At 43.0% G+C, this 22,896-nt stretch overlaps 1 protein-coding gene and 1 long non-coding RNA gene across 4 annotated transcripts in view; one reads left to right on the forward strand and one right to left on the reverse strand.

Annotated features, from left to right (window-relative positions):
• The window catches only part of LOC138432797 (uncharacterized), a 30,871-nt gene extending 15,538 nt beyond the window's left edge, over positions 1 to 15,333 (reverse strand). The window contains exons 1-4 of one of the 2 annotated variants that reach the window (XR_011253984.1): positions 15,156 to 15,333; positions 13,499 to 13,688; positions 8,181 to 8,399; positions 5,275 to 5,411 (exon numbers count right to left, since the gene is read on the reverse strand). This is a non-coding gene — a long non-coding RNA (uncharacterized lncRNA). Of the gene's footprint in view, positions 1 to 5,274; positions 5,412 to 8,180; positions 8,400 to 13,498; positions 13,689 to 14,975; positions 15,099 to 15,155 lie in introns of those variants that run through there. The other variant, XR_011253985.1, reaches the window with a different exon arrangement.
• DPP4 (dipeptidyl peptidase 4) overlaps positions 13,897 to 22,896 on the forward strand; it is an 81,675-nt gene continuing 72,675 nt past the window's right edge. The window contains exons 1-2 of one of the 2 annotated variants that reach the window (XM_069574341.1): positions 13,897 to 14,503; positions 15,031 to 15,118. In XM_069574341.1, coding sequence (XP_069430442.1) covers positions 14,498 to 14,503; positions 15,031 to 15,118 — 94 coding nt within the window. In that variant the 5' untranslated portion in view covers positions 13,897 to 14,497. The remainder of the gene's footprint in view (positions 14,504 to 15,030; positions 15,119 to 22,896) is intronic. The other variant, XM_069574344.1, reaches the window with a different exon arrangement.

Genomic DNA, 22,896 nt, shown 5'->3' on the forward strand with positions numbered 1-22,896 from the left:
AAGCCACTAACTTTTTAAACAAGAAAGCAATAGAGGCTGCACTGGAGTGAAATTACAAGAAAAGAGGCCAGCTGGGAAAGATTGAAGGCAGGAGAAGGGGACGACAGTGGATGAGATGGTTGGATGGCATCACTGAATCAATGAACATGAATTTGGGCAAGCTCCGGGAGTTGGTGATGGACAGGGAAGCCTGGCGTTCTGCAGTCCATGGGGTCACAAAGAGTCATACGATTGAGCAACTGAACAGATCAGAGGAGGTTGGAAGGATGGTCTGAACTGGAAGAGAAAAAGGCCTAAAAAAGGATGGAGTGAGCTTAAAGAGATGCAGACAAATAAAAGAGATGCTAATGAGGTTGATGTGTGGGGTGCCGAGTAGCCACTGAGGAAGACCCCTGAGTTTCTGGCTTGGGCAATGTGGCAGCACTACCTCTTACCAAAGCGGGGCATGAGGGAAAGGCCAGAACTTTGTAGATGGGGTTGGGGATGAGCAGGGTAGTGCCAACAATAATTAATAATTAACTTACTCTTGAATAAATTGTACTTGATAGGCCTCTGAGTCATCCAGGCCAGGACATCCAAGTGACTCAGAATCCAGCCTAGAGATCCCAACTACAGAGATACATCAGCATGTAGATAAATTTGCAAGGTTCAGAGAATGGCCGAGATTACTTAGTTATTATCTCATTAAATCTCCACAACTCTGTGAAGTAGCTTTTTCAAAAAAAGACCCTTGGGCATGTAGTAATTGAATGACAGACCCAGGCATGTCTGACTTCAAAAGCCTTGCTCTTGTCTCTTCTCCAAGCTGCCTCCCAGGTTGTACATTGATTGGCTAGATGAAACTGGTATTTCTGTGTTCTTAGCTTTGGTACTTTGCTGAATTCACCCAAGTCCAACTTCTGTAGTTTCTCGAAATATAAATATTAATGATACATACCTGCCACAGTCAAAACAGGATAAGAGAAATAGAAAGCCAAGAGATAATGTCAACGCAATACGGTGTCAATGAAAAAAATTAATCTGTTGATCTAAGAAAGTAATAAGAGAATTTTACTTGAGCAAAATTGAGGATTATAACCCAGGAATAGCCTCTTAGAAAGCTCGGAGAACTATTCTTCCCATTAGAGGTCAAAGCATAGTTGTATAACTTTTTGAGACAGGGCTGTACATTAAATCATGTTGATAGCTTGCACAACCCAGATCTGTAAGTACAAAGTGAGTAGTGAGTCATGGGCCACTGAAGCCCCTTACAAGTTTAAGAAGCTTATCTCCTAGGACATCATCTCATTGATGTTCAAAAAATGTTGCTGTTTATGGCTGAGAAGGTATTTTTTTGCCAATGAGGAACCTTGGTTGATGCATGTGCAGGTAGAGGGGAGAGACAATGCATAGTGGAGGGGAGAGACACGGCCAGAGGGCAGAGAAAAATAGTATGCTTAAATTTTACTTAACTTGCCTTAGAATATGAATTTTTGCTTCATTCATAGTAAGGGGAGTGATGGAGGTATGTGCAGGTGTATTTGCCAAAACGTTTTGAAGGCTTCTGGCCTTAGAAGTCCTGAAAAAATGTCTATGTCAATCCTGTCAACCTCCGGTAAAAGCTGCTTACAGAATAGATGGAACTTGAGAGAAGAGAAAGGGGAGGAGGGCCTCTGCCTCTGGGGACTGGTTCAAAACAGATATTCCTGAAAGGAATACCATAGCACAGAAGAGCAAATGAAAGAGAAGAGACAGCAAGACCTGGGAGGGAAACAGAAGGAAGAGCACCTACAAGAAAAAGCCAAGAGGACTGACGACCAAACTCTAAACATCGGATCCACAGCCCAACACAATCCTGTGGTCCCTGGGAGGCTAACCTCTCCCACCCCACTCTCCCCCTCCAAATGCTTTCTAGAGGCCTACTATTGTCTTTCAGCGACTAAGTCATGTCCAACTCTTTGCAATCCCATGAACTGCAGCACCCAGGCTTCCCTGTCCTTCACTATCTCCTAGAGTTTGGGCAAAGTTGTGTCCATTGAGTTGATGATGCCATCCAACCATCTTACCCTCTGTCACCCCCTTCTCCTTCGGCCTTCAATCCTTCCCAGCATCAGGGTGTTTTCTAATCAGTCAGCTCTTCAAATCAGGTTGCCAAAGTACTGGAGCTTCAGCTTCAGCATCAGTCCTTCTAATGAATATTCAGGGTTGATTTCCTTTAGGATGGACTGATTTGATCTCCTTGCTGTCTAAGGGACTCTCAGTTGTCTTCTCCAGCACCACAGTTGAAAAGCAACAATTCTTCGGTGCTCAGCCTTCTTTATGGTCCAATTCTCACATTGGTACATGACTACTGGAAAAACCATGATTTTGACTATTCAGACCTTTGTCGTTAAGGTGATGTCTCTGCTTTTTAATGTGCTATCTAGGTTTGTCATAGCTTTTCCTCCAAGAAGCAAGTGTCTTAGTTTTGCGGCTGCAGTCCCAGTCTGCCACTCCTTCCATTTTTTCCCCGTCTATTTGTCATGAAGTGATGGGACTGGATGCTATGATCTTAAGTTTGTTGAATACTGAGTTTTAAGCCATCTTTTGCACTTTCCTTTTCCACCCTTATGAAGAGGTTCTTTAGTTCCTCTTCACCTCTGCCATTAGAGTGATATCAGATTTGTATATCTGAGTTGTTGATATTTCTCCCAGCATTCTTGATTCCAGTTTGATTCATCCAGTATTAGGGGCCAGTTGACTTTGGATGAACTCCGCTAGTTGATGATGGACAGGGAGGCCTGGCATGCTGCAATTCATGGGGTCACAGAGTCGGACATGACTGAGCGATTGAACTGAACTGAATGAAAGCTTGAAGAAGGGAATGGCAAATAACTTCAGATATGCAGAAGCTGCTGCTGCTGCTAAGTCGCTTCAGTCATGTCCGACTCGGTGCAACCCCGTAGACAGCAGCCCACCAGGCTCCCCCATCCCTGGGATTCTCCTGGCAAGAACACTGGAGTGGGTTGCCATTTCCTTCTCCAACGCATGAAAGTGAAAAGTGAAAGTGAAGTCGCTCAGTTGTGTCCAACCCTCAGCGACCCCATGGACTGCAGCCTACCAGGCTCCTCCATCCTCCATCCATGGGATTTTCCAGGCAAGAGTGCTGGAGTGGGACACCATCCTTATTGTAGAAAGTGAAGAGGAACTAAAAAGCCTATTGATGAAAGTGAAAGTAGAGAGTGAAAAAGTTGGCTTAAAGCTCAACATTCAGAAAACGAAAATCATGGTTTCTAGTCCCATTACTTCATGGGAAATAGATGGGGAAACAGTGGAAACAGTGTCAGACTTTATGTTTTTGGGCTCCAAAATCACTGCAGATGGTGATTGCAGCCATGAGATTAAAAGACGCTTACTCCTTGGAAGAAAAGTTATTACCCACCTAGATAGCATATTAAAAAGCAGAGACATTACTTTGCCAACAAAGGTCCTTCTAGTCAAGGCTATGGTTTTTCCAGTAGTCATGTATGGATGTGAGAGTTGGACTGTGAAGAAAGCTGAGCACCCAAGTATTGATGCTTTTGAACTGTGGTGTTGGAGAAGACTCTTGAGAGTCCCTTGGACTTCAAGGAGATCCAATCAGTCCATCATAAAGGAGATCAGTCCTGTGTATTTCACTGGAAGGACTGATGCTGAAGCTGAAACTCCAATACTTTGGCCACCTCATGCAAAGGGTTGACTCATTGGATACCCTGATGATGGGAGGGATTAGGGGCAGGAGGAGAATGGGACAACAGAGGATAAGATGGCTGGATGGCATCATGGACTCGATGGACATGAGTTTGAGTGAACTCCAGGAGTTGGTGATGAACAGGGTGGCCTGGAGTGTTGCTATTCATGGGGTTGCAAAGAGTCAGACACGACTGAGAGACTGAACTGAACTGAATGAAAGCTTAATCATTTCTGACATTTGGTCTTGGGTTTTGCTGACAAGCTTGGATGGATTCACAATGATAAACTTTTTTGTAAACACTGTGATCCCCCTATCGGATCTAACTTGTTCACTGTGATTTTTCCAGTACACTGCCTGGCAAAGTAGCATATCAAGAAGTACAAACCTTGATTGAATTAAAGTTACATGTAAATTAATAATCAGCCACAGTAAAAATATTTTTTAAGAATATAGTAGAATAGTTTAGTACCCAACTAATAAAAGTGTAAAAAATAAGTCTTCAAAGTCTGAATAAGATTGGAAAATGCTTGATTTAGTTGACATTTTTAGAACACCAACTAGTAATACCCATTTATTTTTGAAGTTCCCATTATATATTCTCAAAGGTAGGCCATGTGCTTAGCCATAAAGTAGGTCTTAAGAACTTAAAAATTATTTTCTGATCATAACAAAATTAAGTTAGAAGTCAACAACAATAAGAAAAGGCAAGTAAATAAATAAGTAATAAAATAAAAATCTAAAATATATTTTGTATTTTACATAATAGACTTGGCATATTGAAATATTTTGGTCTCCCATTAGTAGAAGCCAAACTCCTAGGCTAATCTTTGAGCAGCCACCAATTAGGCTTTCTTCCCAACATTGATGGCCATTGCCTAGTTTCTATCTAAAAGTCTTTGGATGGTCTTTGCTTTGTTACTCACAATTCACATGAATTCACAATTCATCTTTTAGTTACTGCTGAATTTTTTTTTTTTTTTTTTAGTTTATCAGCCCACTGGTGGATATGACAGAAAGTCTTAACTCTAAAGAGAAAACATTTGTAGTAAAATCCTCAAGCAGTAGTCATTTGAGCAGTGAGCCTTTTTCTGGACCATATCAAAATCGAAGTTAACATGTAAATATTCAAGAAACTAAGTAACAGTGTCTTTGTATGTATAAGACTCCCATCGAATGACTTACTAAACTCTTCTGGCACTTGCCTGCATTTCCAAATATCTTTGAATATTATGACTGCTGTAGTTAAATAGCCAAAACATCACTTAAATTATTCACACAGTGTGACTGATAAAGGATAAGATAAATAACAGCCTTTGGGATGGTTGAAGAAAACAGAGATCAACAGATGAGCCATGCATGCTACTGAAACACTGAAATGGAGAAGTTAATTATTAACCCTGTGGTGTCTCTTTAAACACATACAGTCTTCCTTGGCTGCAATCTTCATTCTGTATTATGGAAATAAACAAAGATCACCCAAATGAGAACAAGCCATGGCTATTTTTTCAGAGCTTAATATAGCAAGAACCAGCCCATAACGACATTTGGGGTCAAGGGTCAGCAAGCGAGTAGCAGTGCTTTACCGTGAAAAGTAGTGGGGGCTTCCAGTGTGCTGGATCTGGAGATGAGTCTCCTGTGGGAAACACGAGGCAGGCTGATGAGAAGTGGAGCTTCTGACAAGATTGAATTAATGAGCATATTCATCTTTTTCTGGTTGGTTCTGGGTTGGAAAGAAGGGCAAAAATAGGGAAGCTGTCAATCAGTGAAGACCTGACCACTTTGGACAGATTGCTGTAGAGGCTGTGAGTGAGAACTCAGCTGTCTGGCCCTTGTTTATTTGCATGTTCAGTCTCTCAGCATTAAGATTTCATACGTTAGCTTTACCAGAGTGAACTCAGTATTTCTATCCTATGCTAGAACCAGCACTCTAAAAGAGTAGTTATATTCTGGTGATCCTGAGTAATTGCCACGTCCGCTCTGAAATCAGTGTCACTACAGAGCATACATTCTCAGTGAGGGCAATATCACCCCCTTGGGAGTGGTTCTTGGGGGCAAAAAAATGTTCTCTTCTGATGTATGAAGCACAGATTTATGTAGAACATATAATTATATGTATTTATATAGAACATGTAATACATAAACAGACATACAGAGCTCAGGTTGAATGTGGGGCTCAGGAAAACAATGTCTGAAATAGAAGTGAGGGTGGGGAGAGGGTAGAGAATAAGGAAATAAAGAGTTTGAGAAGCCTGCTGTAGAGCCTAGATAAATACTTCTACCTAAAACAAAGCCAGGGAGTTAAATAGCATCAGACCTTCCCTTTTGAAGTATCTTTGGTAATTTCTGGCTCTTCAAATTTCTCCCCAGTTGGTTTAGATTCTGTTCTAAATACAACTACTGTCCCTTCTCTCAAAGCACTAGGTGTATTGCCAGAATAAAGGACCGTACAGCCATCCCAGACTCCCCTGTAATATCAATAAAAAGATCCAATTCGTACATAGTCACTCTTTTCCATTGCCAGAAAACAGATGTTAGTTCAAAAAATATACAATGAGAGTAGCGGTTTTACTCCACCATTTTGTCAAGATAAAGGAGAGTCATATAATTTTACACTGTATGTTTGACCCACTAAAATTACACTATAATCACTGGACTACTATGGATAAAAAAGAAACGACTGTACACTTAAAAATGGTTAAGATGGTAAATTTTATATTATGTATATTTGACTACAATTTTAATAAATGACAAGCTAACTTTGCACTCTAGTCCAATGCCAAGGTCTTTGCATATAGCAAAGACCCTTGTGTACATGAAGTCTTTTTTCCTGTCTTATCGTTCTTAATAGTGTACAGTGAATCTGAAGGCCTTTCTGCACATAACTTTCTGATTATCTACCACTCAGAAGAGAGTATGTGTTCCCTCCCATGGCAAATTAGATATCTCAGGTTAGTTAGAGTCCCTAGCTTTGTGCTATTGGCTCTTGCTCTTTCCTAAAATGAGAGCAGCCACTAGTCAGCCTCTCCACTCCTTCTCTATCCCAGCCTCATATACATGTATGACCATCACCACATCACCTCACAGACTGCATGTGTGCATGCTCAGGCTCTTCAGTCACGTCTGACTCCTTGTGACCCTATGGACCTTATCCCACCAGGCTCCTTTGTCCGTGGGATTCTCCAGGCGAGAATACTGGAGTGGGTTGTTTCTAAAGCCTTCTGCATTGGCAAGCAGGCTCTTTTACCACTAGCACCACCTGGGAAGCCCAAGCCATAAAAGAATTATCATAACCATGGCCATTTTGTGAGAATCTAGCTCCAAGGATCTTAAGCATATTTTTTCATAAAATCATATAATTGTTTCTTAAGTCAGTAGCTAATATAAGCAAACTGTTCAAATTTTTAAAAACCCATAGACTATTCAAAGAACAATCAAAGAAGTGCACAAAAGCCTCCTCTCTGGCTAATGTCTGTTCTAATAGGAAGCAAGAGAGCTTAATTATGTATTGAGTGTAAGATGAACTACTTATTAGGTATTACTGATCATTGGGGCAAGGAAAACATTTTGCACTACACATGGGAAATAGTTTTTAGAGACTTGTATGTAAACAAATACAGATCAACAAGATTTAAATTCTTTTATGACAAGCTCCACACAGAGAAGCACCTGCCCAATTAATTTTGCAACATCCAAGTTTATGATTCTCATCCCATCTCTAGTTCTTCCATTTCTCAGCTATCCAGCCTATGCTGTTGCCTGTTTTTTATATCCAAAGTCAAGCCTGATTGTGTTCCTTCACCTGGCAAAAACTCTAAGTGGCTCCCTACTACACACTGAATACTGAATTTAAGACTAAAGGATATGTCCAGGATCAAACTTTGTACCCTATATCCTGGTGAAACTAAACTAATAGATAGTCCCTAAAGATCTCCAGGTTTCTCACTCAGCCTTTGTGTACAGTTATTCCTTTGGCTTGAAATTTCTTCTTTCCATACATCTAAATCCATAGGATTATCCACCTAGCTAACTATCCTCTCTGTATCTCTAGGTGGAAATTAATTTGGTTGTAAATAACACACTCACTTGGTGGCTCAGTGTTAAAGAATACACCTGCTAGTGCAGGAGGCCCAGGTTCAATCCCTGGGCCAGGAAGATCCCCGGGAGAAGAGAGTGGATACCCACTCTAATATTCTTGCCTGGAGAATGCCATGGACAGAGGAGCCTGGCGGGCTATAGTCCACGGGGTCGTGAAGAGTTGGACACGACTTAGCAACTGAACAACAACACAAGCAGAATAATCTGCCAAACTCTGTTTGGTAGGGAAAGCAGAAAATTGTATGGAAACAGATGGGGTTATTGTTGAAGGTAATCTGGAAGAAGTGACTTTTGACCTGGAATATAAAGGACATGCTAGAAAAGTCATTCCCACACAGGTGGACAAAGTAATTAGGTGGAGGTCAAGGAGGGCAGTGGACAAAAGAATAAATACCTTTGTACTTCCTTTACTTCTCTTGCAGAGCAGAGGAACAGGAGTAAGATCTGTTCAGCTCCCTCACTGCTCTCAGCCCTGTCATTCTCGCTCTCTCCTTTCTTGCCACACATGAGATCCCATTTTTTCCTCACTTCCAGTTGCAGCCACCAAGAACACAGGGAAAGACCCAGCGTTATTTTTCACTCATTTAATTTTTCACAGGCATTTAATGAGGCACTGGAGAGAGAAGGATGGAAGAGAGAGATAAAAGAACAAATGGAACATCTCCAATCTTTATTAGGAGGCAATTTAACAAATAATATGTAGTGTTGGGCTGTTTGTTTGGTTATTTCTAATTTAGACCTTCCTATCCATCCTTCACCTTTATCTTCCCTGCCCATTGCCCCAGGAAAATGACGCCTGCAGATAACATCCTCTATTATCTAGGATCCTTTGTCCTCTGCCTTCAGTTGGGACATAGAAGCAGGAAAGACAAGAAGAGGCCAGAGTATTTATTCTGTCTGTTTTTTATCTGCTTTGTGTTGCAATCTGACATTGGCTGCATCCTTCCAGGGCAATAACTCACAGGGACCCTACTTCAAAGGCTCAGTTTCTTTAAAGAAGCTATTACTATAAATATCTCCAGGGATAATATGGTAATCAAAACGTGTAAACTGCCATGGTGGTGTTTCATTTATCATGGGGTACTTAAGAACGAAGTTCATTGGTAGCGTTCTAAGTTATGGTTTGATTTCAGCACTTAGAAAAATTCTAGATCTGAGTCAAAAATCTCACTTAAGTTGCCATAATAGAAATTCATGGCTTTTCATCGTTTCCAGATTCAAATCAGTCCATAGACCCAAAACGCCCTGTTTGAAACCGAGGCCAGAGCCCGCAATGCTCCTACAGTACATCCTTAAATCTTCTTCCGAATCTCCTTCAGAAAGACATGGGACTTACAGCTACGTTTGAGAATGCTCGGTGAGAAGGGATATGACCAGACCTCCCAGGAGTTATTAAATCCTGGCTCTAGGAGTTAAAACATCCATTGATATGGAGTTAAAACATCAGTCGTGTCCAGGGTACATTAATTTTTCTATTGCTGCTGTAACAAATTATTATAATCTAGTGGCTTAAAGTACTCTTGCCTGGAGAATCCCATGGACGGAGGAGCCTGGAAGGCTGCAGTCCATGGGGTTGCTAAGAGTCGGACCTGACTGAGCGACTTCCCTTTCACTTTTCACTTTCATGCATTGGAGAAGGAAATGGCAACCCACTTCAGTGTTCTTGCCTGGAGAATCCCAGGGACGGGGGAGCCTGGTGGGATGCCATCTATAGGGTTGCACAGAGTTGGACACAACTGAAGCAACTTAGCAGCAGCAGCAGCAGCAGTGGCTTAAAACAACACAAAGGTATTGTTTTATACTTCTGGAGCTCAGAAGTCTGAAATAGGTCCTACTGGGTTACAGTCAAGGTGTCATCAGAGCTGCATACCTTCTAGAGGTTCTAGGGGAGAATTCATTTCCTCACCTTTTCCGGCTTTAAGAGTCTGCTGCATTCCTTGACTCATTTCTCCCCTCACTCACAGAGAGAGCTGGTGGTAAGAAAGGCTAAGTGGAAGCCCCTGGAACTGTTCTTCTACATCCATAGTGTAAGCTGAAAGGAATACTGTGTCCCTGGACAAGGACAGAGATTGGTGTCACTATTTAAAAACCCAAAAGGGACAAGAGTGCAGGTTCCCTACCCTATACTCAGTTAACTTCCTATTCAGCCCAGACAAAAGATGGATTATGGAACCATGCCCACTGTACCAGCATGGTAACTTCACTGGACCAGACAATACAATCCTAGTATCTGTGGCTATTAACTTGAAGAGTACTTTTCTTTTTTCTTCAGGGCCATCTCAAATTGCCATCACCTGGAAGGGTGAGCAGTATAATTTTACCATATTACATTCAGGGTAATGTCAACTATCTTGTTGTTTCATCACTAAGTTATGTCCAACTCTCTTACAACCCCATGAACTGTAACCTTCCCAGCTCCTCTGTCCATGGGATCTCCCAGGCAAGAATACTGGAGGGGGTTGCCATTTCTTTCTCCAGGGATAGAACTGCATTTTCTCCTGTGTTTCCTGCATTGACAAATGGATTCTTTGCTGCTGAGTAACCAGGGAAGCCCCAACTCTCTTCTCTATCATAATATAGCCTCCTGGGATCTTGATCATCTTGAAATCCCATAGAACATCACATGGGTCCATTACATTGGTGACAAGCTAATTGGACCTTGGGAACAGTAAGTAGCAAGTTCCTTATATATTTCAGCAAGACAAATATGACCGCAGAATAGAGGATAAATCCCATGAAAATGTTTGCAAGGATTCAAGGGATTTAGCAACCTAGAACATGTTACGATATCCCCCCTAAAATGATGGGTAAGTCACTACACTCTTTGTGCCCACCAAAAAGAGGAATAGTGTTTGCCAGAACTCTCTGGATTTTGGAGACACCATATACCACAACCAGCTGTGCTTCCAAACTATTTGCTCAGTAGTACCTATGGCTGTCTGTTTTGAATGGAACCCAGGACAAGAGAGGGCTCCCTAGGTCTAGACTATAGTGCAAGCTGCCTTGATCCTTGGATCTTAATGACCTAACAGATAAAAGTTATTACAAGTGTCTGTGGCAGGCAAGCTTCTGGCAAGCCCCAATAGGAAAATCACAGATAATCTGCCTAGGATTTTTAGAAAAAAGTCATGCTCTTTGCCAAAATATTAGTTATCTTTTGATGTATATCAAGGTTTCCCAGATGGTGCTAGTGGTAAAGAACCTGCCTGCCAATGCAGGAGACACAAGACGGCAGTTCGATCCCGGGGTGGGGAAGGTACCTTGGAGAAGGAAATGGCAACCCATTCCAGTATTCTTGCTTGGAGAATCTCATGGACATGGAGCTTGGCCGACTGCAGTCCACAGTGTCATAAAGAGTTGGACAAGACTGAAGCAACTTAGCACACATGCACAAAGGTAACACCCAAACTCGGGCTCATTTTAGATGTGAGCTACAACAGTCAATGACTATTCACTATATGAAAATCAGTTCCTCTCTTTCTATAGGGCCCTGGTAGACACTGAAAACATGATCGTAGAATACCTGGTATATTAGCGTGCAGGGTCCATTGTAGCAAAGTACCACAGATAGGCTGGCTTAACAGCATTTCATTGCCTGACAGTTCTGGAGGCTGGGGTTGTTGTTGTGTGGTTGCTCAGTTGTATCTGACTCTTTGCGACCCCATGGAGTGCAGCAGGTCAGGCTTCCCTGTCTTTCACTATCTCCCAGAGTTTGCTCAAATGCCTGTCCACTGAGACAGTGATGCTTTCCATCTGAAGGCTGACAGACTGAAATCAACGGATCAGCAGGGTTGGCTCCTTCTGAGACCTGAGTGAAAGGATCTGTTCTAAATCTGTCTCCTTGACTTGTAGATCATAGCCTTCTTTGTGAGTCTCTTCATACCATTTTCTCTCTATGTGTATCTTGTCTCTGTTTTCAAATTTTCTCTTTTTATAAGTATACCACTCATATTACATTAGGTCCCACCCTAATGACTTCTTTTTGACCTGATGACTTCTACAAAGACCTTGTCTCCAAATAAGGTAACTTTCTGAAAAGTTACTGGGGATTGGGATTCCAGCATATCTTTTTTTGGAGGTGACACAATTCAACCCATAACTATACAACCTGAACTTCAATAACAAACTGGTTATTACCTGGCCCACCAAATGATAAAGCTGAGTATGTTCAGCCATGTCCCATGAGTAAGTGAAAATGGTATCTATAGACACAGTAGATGAGCACAAGTGGTTCAGATGACATAAGAAAATTACATAAGCAATGAGCTTGTACGCCATGGTGCTTCTCCCACTGCTTAGTGTTTTTCCCTAAACACACACCTATAACTGCATAGCAGTTTCTCATAAACAAGCAACAGAGAAGGGAAGAGTCAGCCTTATGCAAAGTAAGCTGGCACCAGTCACAAATGATGGCTGCTACATTATAGCCCCTCTCAGGGATGCTCTGAAATAGAGTAGAAAGAGAAATCTTCCTAACAGAGAAAAGTTGGAGTAGTACATCTGTTTTCCATTGTGCATGAAAAGAGAGATGGCCTATCATAAGATTTACACTGACTTACAGGTGGTGGCTAATGTGTTGGCCAGTTGGTGTCTTAGGGACTTGGGAAGAGCAAGATGGAAAGACTAGTGACAAAGAGGTCAGGTGGGAGAAATTTAGGAAAGAATCTCTTGAAGTTGACTGAGTGTGGAGATATTTGTGTTTTGTGGAATACTTCCCAGAGAACAAGATGATCTGCCCATGGATGTCAGCCAGCTTCCCTGGGGCTTGCTGAAAGGATAGTGTCACGGTGAGGGTATGCAGGTTAAGCATGTGGGCCATTGTACAGACTTCCCTTCTCCATTGCTGAGTGCACAAACTGGTGAGAGCTGAGGCCAGCGCTGAGCCATTCCCTGCAGTCCTTGTCGGATGACCTCTCTTTCCAGCTCCAGTTCACAGGCTGCAGCCACACTATTGACTCACCTTTCCGAGCAGCTGGAAGAGGGAGGAGGGGATGGATCTGAGAAATACTTGTAGAAGGCAGAACTGAGAGGAAATGATGGCCACGTGGATGTAGCAGGAGAATGGAGAAGAAAAACTGAGATGACTCAAGCCTTTCTCTTTTTCGAACTGATGAGTGGGGACACTTTTAATGTAATTGGTGAGTGGGGGTACTTTTAATGAAGACAGAAATCATCAGAGGAAGGTGAGGTGAGACTGATGGAAAGGATAAAGAGTTCAGTTTGGGCCTCTGAAGGTGGGTGTGGGTAAGTGGATGTGTCATAAGCAACTAGCAATCAGAGGGGAAAATGATTCCTGAGTTCAGAAGTGACTTTCAGACTGGAGATAAAGGATGGAAACTGGAATTTATTCATAATCATATGTCAATGCCCCGCAGGACTTTGCATTTTGAACTTTTTACCTCTAACTTTGGAAGAGAGACTTTGTTTTGCAGCTAAGTGAACAAGCTGAAGAGGACTTGTAGGGAGCAGGAGTGCTTATCCTCAAGAGGAAGTAAGTAGAGGGACACTAATGCAAAGGTTCTGTTGTGTATTTCAGACTGAAAGTGCCAAGTGCACAAACCTCATCTATCTTGTCTCACTTCTCTATCTCTGGAATCTAGATAAGAGTCTAATGCTTTGTATCCACACAAGTATTTGGGGCATGAGTGAAGTAAATGGGAGGATGTGGGGATGAATGAGTAAAGGAAAAGGGGAATGAGTGAAGGAACCTACCGGGCATGCTGGGGACCTGGAGGAAGAAGCCACACCTGCCCTTTTACTCTTTTGTTCCAAATGCTCTTTGGAAGACTGAAAGATAAAAGGCCGTGTGGAGTGGCAGTTAAGAACATGAACTCTGAATTCAGGCTCCACGACTTCCTAGCTGCCTTTACTTGGCCAGCTGACTTAACCTTCTGCTTCCTCCCTGTAAAATAAACACGAAGATGCTTAGAGCAGCTCCTGGGGAAAAGTAAGTTGCACATAAGTGTTAGCGTTATTATTTCTGGCATCTTGATGAGAAGGTAAGCCTGAAAGACAAACCAGAAATCCCCTGCGGAGAATGAATCCAGACACTTAGCCTCTAAATGTCATCCATAAGCGAAACAATCACTTTTTCTCTCTCTGCCTTCCAGGAGCTTTAAATACCCTAGAAATCCCCACCATACCATTTACTGGCAAAGGACAGAGATCTGGGTTTTAGATCCAGCTGCCCGCAGTGAACTCTCTGAGTCTGCAGAGCCCTATACCCTCTCTGAGCTAAGTGCCCTCGCTTGCCCACTCGAGGTTGCGGGAATCGAGCGCAGAGGTCCCTTTCAGTGAGGGCGGGCCATGCTCTCCCGCCGGCCTGCAGCCTCCGGGTTCCAAGTCGGATGCCGGGCGCCGGCTCGCCGCAGCTCGGGCTGTCACACCCCTCCGGCGCGTTCCCGGGACCTCGCACCCTGCGCGTCTGGCGGCCACCCAGTGCCCCGCGCGCCCATAGGGAGGTGCCTCTCGGGCGCCCCCCCGGCCCGGACGCCAGTTCTCTGGGGCCGGCGCGCCTTCTCCCGCAGCCTGCCTGCAGCCCTTTATACCAAGCCAACCCGGCGCTCACTAATGTTTAACTCGGGGCTGAAACTTGGACGCGCCTTGTGACTACGTGCCCGGCGCTCCGGAGCGGCACGCGCGTCCGGGCGGCTCGCCAGGCTTCTGACTGCGCTCCGGCTCCGAAACTTCAGTTTCGAAGAGACGCAGACCATGAAGGTGAGTGATTAAAGGGCCCCCCACCCCGCAAAGAGTCCCAGGAGTGAGTTGAAGATGCCTCTTCACTAAAGTCTCCCCAGATTACCCCCACCACCACCACCCAAAGCTCGCAGATCGAAACCAGGGGCTCTCATTAGGCGGAAGCTCCAGAGCCACCCTCTGACAGGTGAAGGGACGCCCCAAGGCTCCTGTCTCGCTCTCGAACCCGCGGGGCTAAGAACCCAGGGACCGAGGCTTGGAGGGCCTGGAGAGCCACCGGCAAAACACGCGCCAGAACCCTTACTTGGTTTCTGAGGTGCGTTTAGACGCAAACATTAAATTGCCCGGAGGCCAGAAGTTCAAGGGAAAGCGCTCCTTGCAACCTCCGACTCGCGGGCTCCAAACCCTCCCAGCCCCTGGTGCCCCTCTCCCAGGGCGCGCGCGACGGCAAACTCCGCTGCCTCCTGTGCAGCCGGTGCCCCGACCCTCTTACCCAGACTGGGGCCAGATAGCTGGCTCTAACTGGACCTGACCTGCCCGGCTTGCAGACACCATGGAAGGTGCTCCTGGGATTGCTGGCGATCGCTGTGCTCGTCACCGTCATCACTGTGCCCGTGGTTCTGCTGACCAAAGACAGTAAGTTTAAAACGTTTGAAAAAGATAAGACAGTTACCGGGATCAGGTTCTATTTGAACATTCCTAGGAGACCTAGGAATTTTGCTGGGGACTGGGTGGGACCAGTGTGCCAGGTCTTGGGGCTCAGGCTTCGCTGGCGTGATTGCTGCCTCTAGTGTCGCCGCTAGATTGGCTTCGTTGGTCTCCGGTGTTTAGGCTGCGAGAGCCCTGCACCTGCCACGTTTTACATATGGCAAATACATACTTCCTGAAAATAAGGGGAAATTTTGAGATCTCTTTTTATCAAATTTAAATTTAGTACCTTTTGAATCTCAGGGTTTTTGTTTTGTTTTGTTTTTTCCTTAAAAAGAACTTTCATGGTTGTGATCTTCAAAGGAAAAGAGACAGTGTTTAAAGATCCCAACGAGCTGTAACGATGTCATGAAGGGAGGGAAAATTTTAAGAAAAAAAAACCCAAATACAGTTTTGAGAAAAGAAAGTCCATAGGGAACCCAGGTGGTTTTCCATAAAGCTGATGGAAAATATCACTGTGTCCATAGTGATATTCAAGTGGTTTTCCATAGCGCTGGTGGAAAATATCACCATATCCATGGCGATCTTCAGAGGAGGTGGGATGAGTTATGTTTGGTGGAGTCTTTCATTTAAATCCACCTTGGTTTCTTTTAGCTTGCTTCACTGTTTCAGTTTAGTCCGAGTTTTTAATATAAAACATCCATATAACGAAATGCACAGTACTGGATACAAACAAGTGAGAATAACTAGTCTGGGTCTCCTCCGGCCCTGCTGCTGCTGCTGTTGCTAAGTTGCTTCAGTTGTGTCCGACTCTGTGCGACCCCATAGACGGCAGCCCACCAGGCTCCCCCGTCCCTGGGATTCTCCAGGCAAGAACACTGGAGTGGGTTGCCATTTCCTTCCCCTCTGGCCCTACTTCCTTTTAAATAGTTCTTTCATTTAAGTATTCACATTCTAGTCAGCTAACTGAAGTGCCCTCTCTGATGGTCTAGTCAGCCAGGAAATGTGTAGACAGTGCTTATATACTGGGAGGTCTTATCTAGATTTCAAAGTGACAGTTCAGAATTAGTTTGTAGAACCATCAAAAATCATATTTGGCCAGCAATTTCAGGGCCAGAGCAAAGGTGCCAAAGGTTAAATAACTGAGTCTGTTGACCTATTGATAATAATTTTCAGTAACTTTAAAAAGCCATGGTTACCACCATTTTAGGCTGTTAAATGGTAGGCATCTGTCCACTTTCTCAACTCTTTGTTACAAGCTGTTAAAATATAACTGCTTTCATAAAGTGGTACTTTGTATATTTAAACAACCACACACACACAAAGCCTTCCTGTGGGGAAAGGATGGGTCGCCCATACAATCAGTAAATATTCACATGACCTACATTATGTTCCAGGAACTGTGCAAGTCGCTGCAAATCCAAAGATTAAATTTTATAAATATAAAGACCTCCAACTTCAGGAAGTTTACAAGCTAGTGGGAAACAGATATGCAAACAAATCAAAGTAACCTGGATAGTCCATCTCTAACATATTGTGAGGCACCCAGGCCTCCTTGGCAGAATGGATGAAACTGTAATTATCAGAACTTCCCTTCAAGAAAGTTGAAAGGAACATCAAACTTTGATAATAAGTCACTTGAGATGGCAGTGAAATGAGTTAGGGGCTTGAGTCATGCAGCTGACTTCCGTGGGATTTGTTTAAGTTAACTACAGGGATTTTGTTTTGCTGGAAGAAGTATACAGACTGGGGAGGGGCTGTCTCACCATTTCCCTTAAACCATACCTAGTCTCTTCTCCAAATGAAATTTGAACAAAGATTTCAATGACATTCTCTTAAGGGGACTTCCAGAGAGGTTCACATGTCTCCACCTAACTTTTATTATGATACAGTGAGGAAGTTTAGAGAGGCTTGAGCAAACTTCTCAGAGTGTTAGGAAGATCACTTCCAGGAAAGATGTCTCACGAGAGGTTTCTTTTGTGGGGAGGCCTGAAGAGTTAATATCAGCTCCTGGATGAAGTTTTCAAGAAAATTTAGAATGACTTGTGAGTCATCTTAGAGACACAATATCACCTCCTCTATCTGGGATTGTATGAGGACTCTTAGCAAGAGAGAAGAGTGAGCAGCAAGACTAAACTGTGGATGATGGAAAATTCTAGTGTGCCTGCAATGTGGAGCAGGACAGTGGGAAGGTGGACGGACAGGGGACAAGGCTGGAGGGGAAGAAAAGGAAGTGACCAGGAGACTGATGATGCAGAGTAGAATTTGGAGGCTATGATTAGACTTTGATAATTGGAAACGTAGGGAGTAAGGGAATAGGGTGGCTGAGAACTCCTCTTAAACTACTGGGTGGAGATGTGATTTCATTGTGTGCTTTATTTACACTTAGACAATCAAATTATTTTTCTCCTGTATTTAATTGGCATGTGTGCATATTTGAGGAGAAAAAGGAAATTATCTTGTTTCAACTCCTCCCTTAGGAACAAAAATAAAAGCTCAGCTTTTTTGCTAAGCCAGCAATACTATTTCTGAACCACAATAAGGGATAACCTTTTTACAAAGGATCCAGGCACATCACCCAAGAAGCGTCCCTCGATATTGTCCATCAAGGTTTTAAAGTCAAAACCAGAAAGGAAGAGAAGAAGTGAGTTGGGAGAGAGGAAATATAAATGAAAAGGAAAGGAAGTGGGGGGAAAAAAGAAAGAAGGAAAGAGAAAAGGAAGAAAGATTTTGATAGAACAACAAAATAAAGTTTTGGATTATGTGGAAAGCAAAGTATTAAAAAGCCAAGAGAAAAAGGAAGAAGAAATGAGCAAACTCAAGTTCATCCCCCAGAGAGTTTGGTTTATAAGGTTAAGTGTTTCCATATGAAGAGCTGACTTAGGCAGAACTCTGGACACACTTGGAGCAGAGAGAGAGAGACTGAGACAGAGAAAGACAAAAGTGTAAGCTTAATACTGTTCACAATTTTTTTTTTTAGAATAAAAGCTCCTTGAGGTCAGGAGTTATACATTTCACCAGGTAATATTAAAAGTTTACCTCCTTCTGTATATATCATAACAGATTGAATTTTATTTTAAATTCCTCAAATATCCTAAGAGAGAAGGATATTGCATATTTAGACATTGTTTTTCAGAGAATCAGCAACAAAATATATAAAAATAATTTACTCATAGTGGAATTGAAATCTTCATGGCTTAGAGGCAATAAAACCTCACTCAGTATTTGCGATCCCTTTAATTCCCTCTTTATGATATAGGCTGAGTTTTTAAAATAGTTGTCAAATTGTTTTATTATTGAGTTTTGTTATTTGTCAGTTTTCTCACTGGGTTTTGTTATGGGAAAGAGACATATCGGTTCTTCTTGTATTCTTTCCACTGCTGTAGCAGTAAATTTCCTCAGTATCTTCTTTCGGTGCATAGGAAATTTGACTGCTCTGCCATCCACCAGTAATAAAAGAAAACCCAAATGTGAAGGAGGAGACAGGAATAATCAGAGAAGAAAAAAAAAAGATAACATCTATGAAGTTTGCCTGAGGAAGTCCAGGATCTATTCCAGATTTAAAAACACAGAAGCAAGTCTGAATGAAAGCTTTGTATATTTCAGAGGACAAATTCTAAACAAAGAGCCCTGTAAAAGCTCTAGCTGACTCCAAGCTCACTCAGTTATCAAGCTTTGTAGAGTGTTCCTGAGGTCAGTGGGTTGGCCTTTTTCAGGCCAGCTATTTTGGCTTTTGGTTCCCTAGCTATAGCATGTGCCTTAAATTTCTCTATCTTAGACATCTTGCCTCTCATCTTAAAAGGGGTCAGAAAAAGGGAAGGCTACTTGCCTAACTGATGGTCAGGGAAAAGTGACATCAAGAGACTGACTAGAGCTAGATCAGTGTACTTGAAATTTTAAGACTTAAACTGCTGAACCTAGGAAATGTGACAGCAAGTACATGCAGGACCACCTTCCTGTGGAAGAGAAGGTGCAAAGATGTAATAACCAACACAGATTCACTCTGTGCCAGGTACTGGACAAGGGTGTTCAACACACTTCTCATTTGATCCTTACAACAACGCTTTGACAAAGGTTATTATCTCCAGTTTTACAGAAGATTTAGAGAAATCTTGAGAGGGTACTTTAGTTATTTATTATTGCATAATGAATTGTCTCTAAACAAATATTTGTTATCTCACAGTCTCTGTCGGTCAGGAATTTGTCAGAGGCTTAGCTGGGTGATTCTGGCTCAAGGTCTCTCATGTGGTTACAGTCAACACATCATCTGAAGGCTTAACTGGGGCTGGGCAGTCCTCATCGAAGCTCTCTTACGGAGCTGTTACCCAGAGGCCTCAGTTCCCTGCCAAAGGATGGGCCTTTCCAAGCAGCTGTCTCCCCTTAGAATGAAGGCTCTAAGAGAACAACCAAGTAGGGAACCTCAGAGTCTTTTTGACCTAGCCTCAAAGGTTATGTTCCACCACTTCTGCTGTGTTCTATTGGCCATACACACCAACCCTGGCACAAAGTGAGAGGGCATTGCACAGGCTGTGAATATTGGGGTATGATGGCTCATTGGGGCCATCTTGGAGGCTGGCTACCAAAGAAATTAAGGAACTCGCTCAAAGTTCCACAGAGTTGGGATTCATGCTTAGACACCGTGCTTCTACAGTTGGTACTTTGTGATCGAGTATAAAATTAATGTGGCCATATTAGCATAAATTTGACAGCTTCATCTCTGTATGACTGTATTTCCTTTCATGACTGCTAGTCCCTGAATGCTAAGTGTTCTGGGGGAAAGTCGTTGCTGCTGCTGCCTCTATTCCTACACAAAGCTGTAGAGAAGAAATGACTTCCAGTCCAGAACTGACATACCACTGTTTTGTTTTGTTTTGTTTTTTGACTGTGCTGACTGTACTGGGTCTCCCTTGTGGCCCTTGGTCTCTTCATCATGGTACACAGTCTTCTCTATTTGAAGCAAGCAGGCTTAGTTGCCCTGCAGCATGTGGGAATCTTAGTTCCTGGACCAGGAATTGAACGGGCATCTCCTAAACTGCACAGCAGATTCTTTATCACCAGATAATTCTTTGTCACCTCTCTTCTGACTGGTCTTATAGGTGTTTTCAGTGGTGATAGTTGGTCCAGGTATAGTACTTATCATGCTTCTAATGCGTGTTGTGTCATTTCATTTGATCCTCAGAAAACAATCCAGGTCAGAGAAGGTCTTAATTTCCTGACTTGATACACTGAATAAAACTGAGGCATGGAAGTTTAGTGCTTTGTGAGGAAGTATTAGTACTTGGGAATTCAGATCCTGTAACTTCTAGCCTTCCCTATGTCTGCTGATTTCTGTGTATGCTCGGTCACTTCAATCGTGTCCTGCTCTTTGCAACCCCATGGACTGTGGCCCGCAAGGCTTCTCTGTCCATGGGATTTCCCAGGGAAGAATACTGGAGTGGGTTGCCATTTCTTCCTCCAGAAGATCTTTCTGAGCCAGGGATCAAACCACTGTCTCCTGTGTCTCCTGCTTTGGCAGGCGATTCTTTATCGCTGAGCCAGCTGGAAAGCCACTGATTTCCATGAATAACTGTTTTAAAGAATTACTTTTGTGGCAGCTTTTGTAACTTAATGACTAATCATGCTTTATGGCTTTCATTATTGTAAATCAATTATCTTGTAAATATTTTTACCTTTAGTCTTCAGAGGTCCCTCGTGACCTCCCAAAGAGGGTGTGTCTCTCAATCTGAGAGCAAACTGAAACTACAAAATCAGCACTTCTGAGTTAGCTGTTTTATTTTGCTAAGTACTATACTTGCAGTTGTGTACTGTGCTTCAAAGTCACAACTTCCTGGGAAATCTTTTCAAACTTAATGATAAACCATTGGCTTTAGCTAACTGTCTGCAATAATAAGCACAAGCGATCAAGAAGACAGAGGGGCACAGGAAGGAGTTTCTCTGTTTCACGCGTGAATGTGGCATGACCTTGTTTGTATTTCTAAAATGTCTTTGACTCTGGTCTAGATCATGGTTTAGGGTGGGGAGTGATTTATCCAGGTGAAAGAGGATGCTTACTTGGACAGGGTGGAATCAATGGAAGGGGCAGACATAAGGATGACTCCCTGAACAATTGACTGGCTGGTCCAGGCCAAATGGAGAGCTTTATTTTGCTCTCATGGTTCTATGCTTGCCACAAGAGCTAACCTACAGTGGTTCCTCTAACTCTCTCATCCTACTTGGATACATTTCTGCTTTCCAAGGCAGGGCTCTGCGGACCTTCTACATTATGCAACCAGCCTGTCAACAGAAGGTCATTCTTTAATCCAGCAAATATTTATTGAGTATTTTCTACATCAGGCACTTTGTTGGTCACTGGAGATATAAAAACAATAGACATGGCTCTTGCCCTCAAATAATTCACAATATTAAAAGAAGCATAAACATTAACTATGATAAAAAGCCCCAAGTGGCCTTCTAGTAAATGATCAAAGTGCTGTGGAAGCTCTACAGAGAACATGATAAATGCTGCCCAGGAAAGTTCATATGGAAACCAACCAAGCATAAAGGGTTAATAATTATTGAGCCTGGATATAATCCTTCCAACCATGGGGCCTTAAGAGTAGACTGGCTCCCAGGATTGCAGTTCACCTGTGTGTTTAGCTCTCAAAAATGTAAAACCCCTCCCCTCATCCTGATTCTGTATGAAAGTTGTGTCAGATAGAATACTTTTGGCTGCAAGTAACAGAATATCTGGCCCAAAGTTATTTAAGCTATAGAGTCTTACTATTGCATTATTACTTCGCAGGTGGTGCAGGCGGTAAAGAAGCTGTCTGCCAATGCAAGAGACAAAAGAGATGCAGGTTCAGTCCCTGGGTTGGGAAGATCCCCTGCAGGAGAGCATGGCAATCTCCTCCAGTATTCTTGTCTGGAGAATCCCTATGGAAAGGAGCCTGGCGAGCTAGAGTTCATGGGGTCACAAAGAGTCAGACATGACTGAGTGACTGAACACACACATTGTGTTATTGCTAGTGTCTTCTGTAACTGGAGGTGCAGAGGAGGACTGTTCTAGAGTTGCAGTGGTCCTCCTAACCTCTTCAAGAGCCTGAGGTCACTTTCAGCTCTGCTGTTCTCATACTGCTGGCTTTCATTCTCAAGCTTGTCCTCTCAGGTCGAGCTGCGGCAACACATGATTTGCTCACACAGCCATTTCACGAGGCAGAGAGATTGCTGTTCCTCATTCACAGTCTCTGTATCAAGGAGGAAAACTATTTCCAAAAGTCCCCTGGCCCAAGGCAGATTTTCCCACATGTCTCCTTGGTCAGATTTGTGTCACTTGTCTATTCTAAACTGATCTCTGGCAGGGGAAATGGATTGACATGCTTGGACTAGATAAATCAAGACTCATCTTTTAGGACCAGGAAGAAGCTCTTTCCTTAGCTCTTGGAAGGGGAAAGGGAATTACCCAAGTTGAACTGGAGATTCTAAAAGAAAGAAAGGGGAGGTCTATGTGGGCATATCAGATACTCTGATTGCTCATTTTTCATTACATTGGAAAATTTTAATTTGCTAACCAAAGAAAATAGATGTCAAGCTACTGATCAAGCTAGCTCTGCTCTCTAAAGAATCTGATCATATAACTCTCTCCTTCTCTTCTCTCTTTTTTTCCCTAACCAAATGCATTTATGGTAAAACACGGTGTTTTGATGCTGCCTTTTTTGGTCCTGAAGGAATTTTGAGCCCAGCACTTGCTTTCTCTTGGCATCCAAAATGATTAAGAATAGAAAGAATTG

This window comes from Ovis canadensis, chromosome 2 (assembly GCF_042477335.2).
Source record: "Ovis canadensis isolate MfBH-ARS-UI-01 breed Bighorn chromosome 2, ARS-UI_OviCan_v2, whole genome shotgun sequence".
NCBI classification, from domain to species: domain Eukaryota; kingdom Metazoa; phylum Chordata; class Mammalia; order Artiodactyla; family Bovidae; genus Ovis; species Ovis canadensis.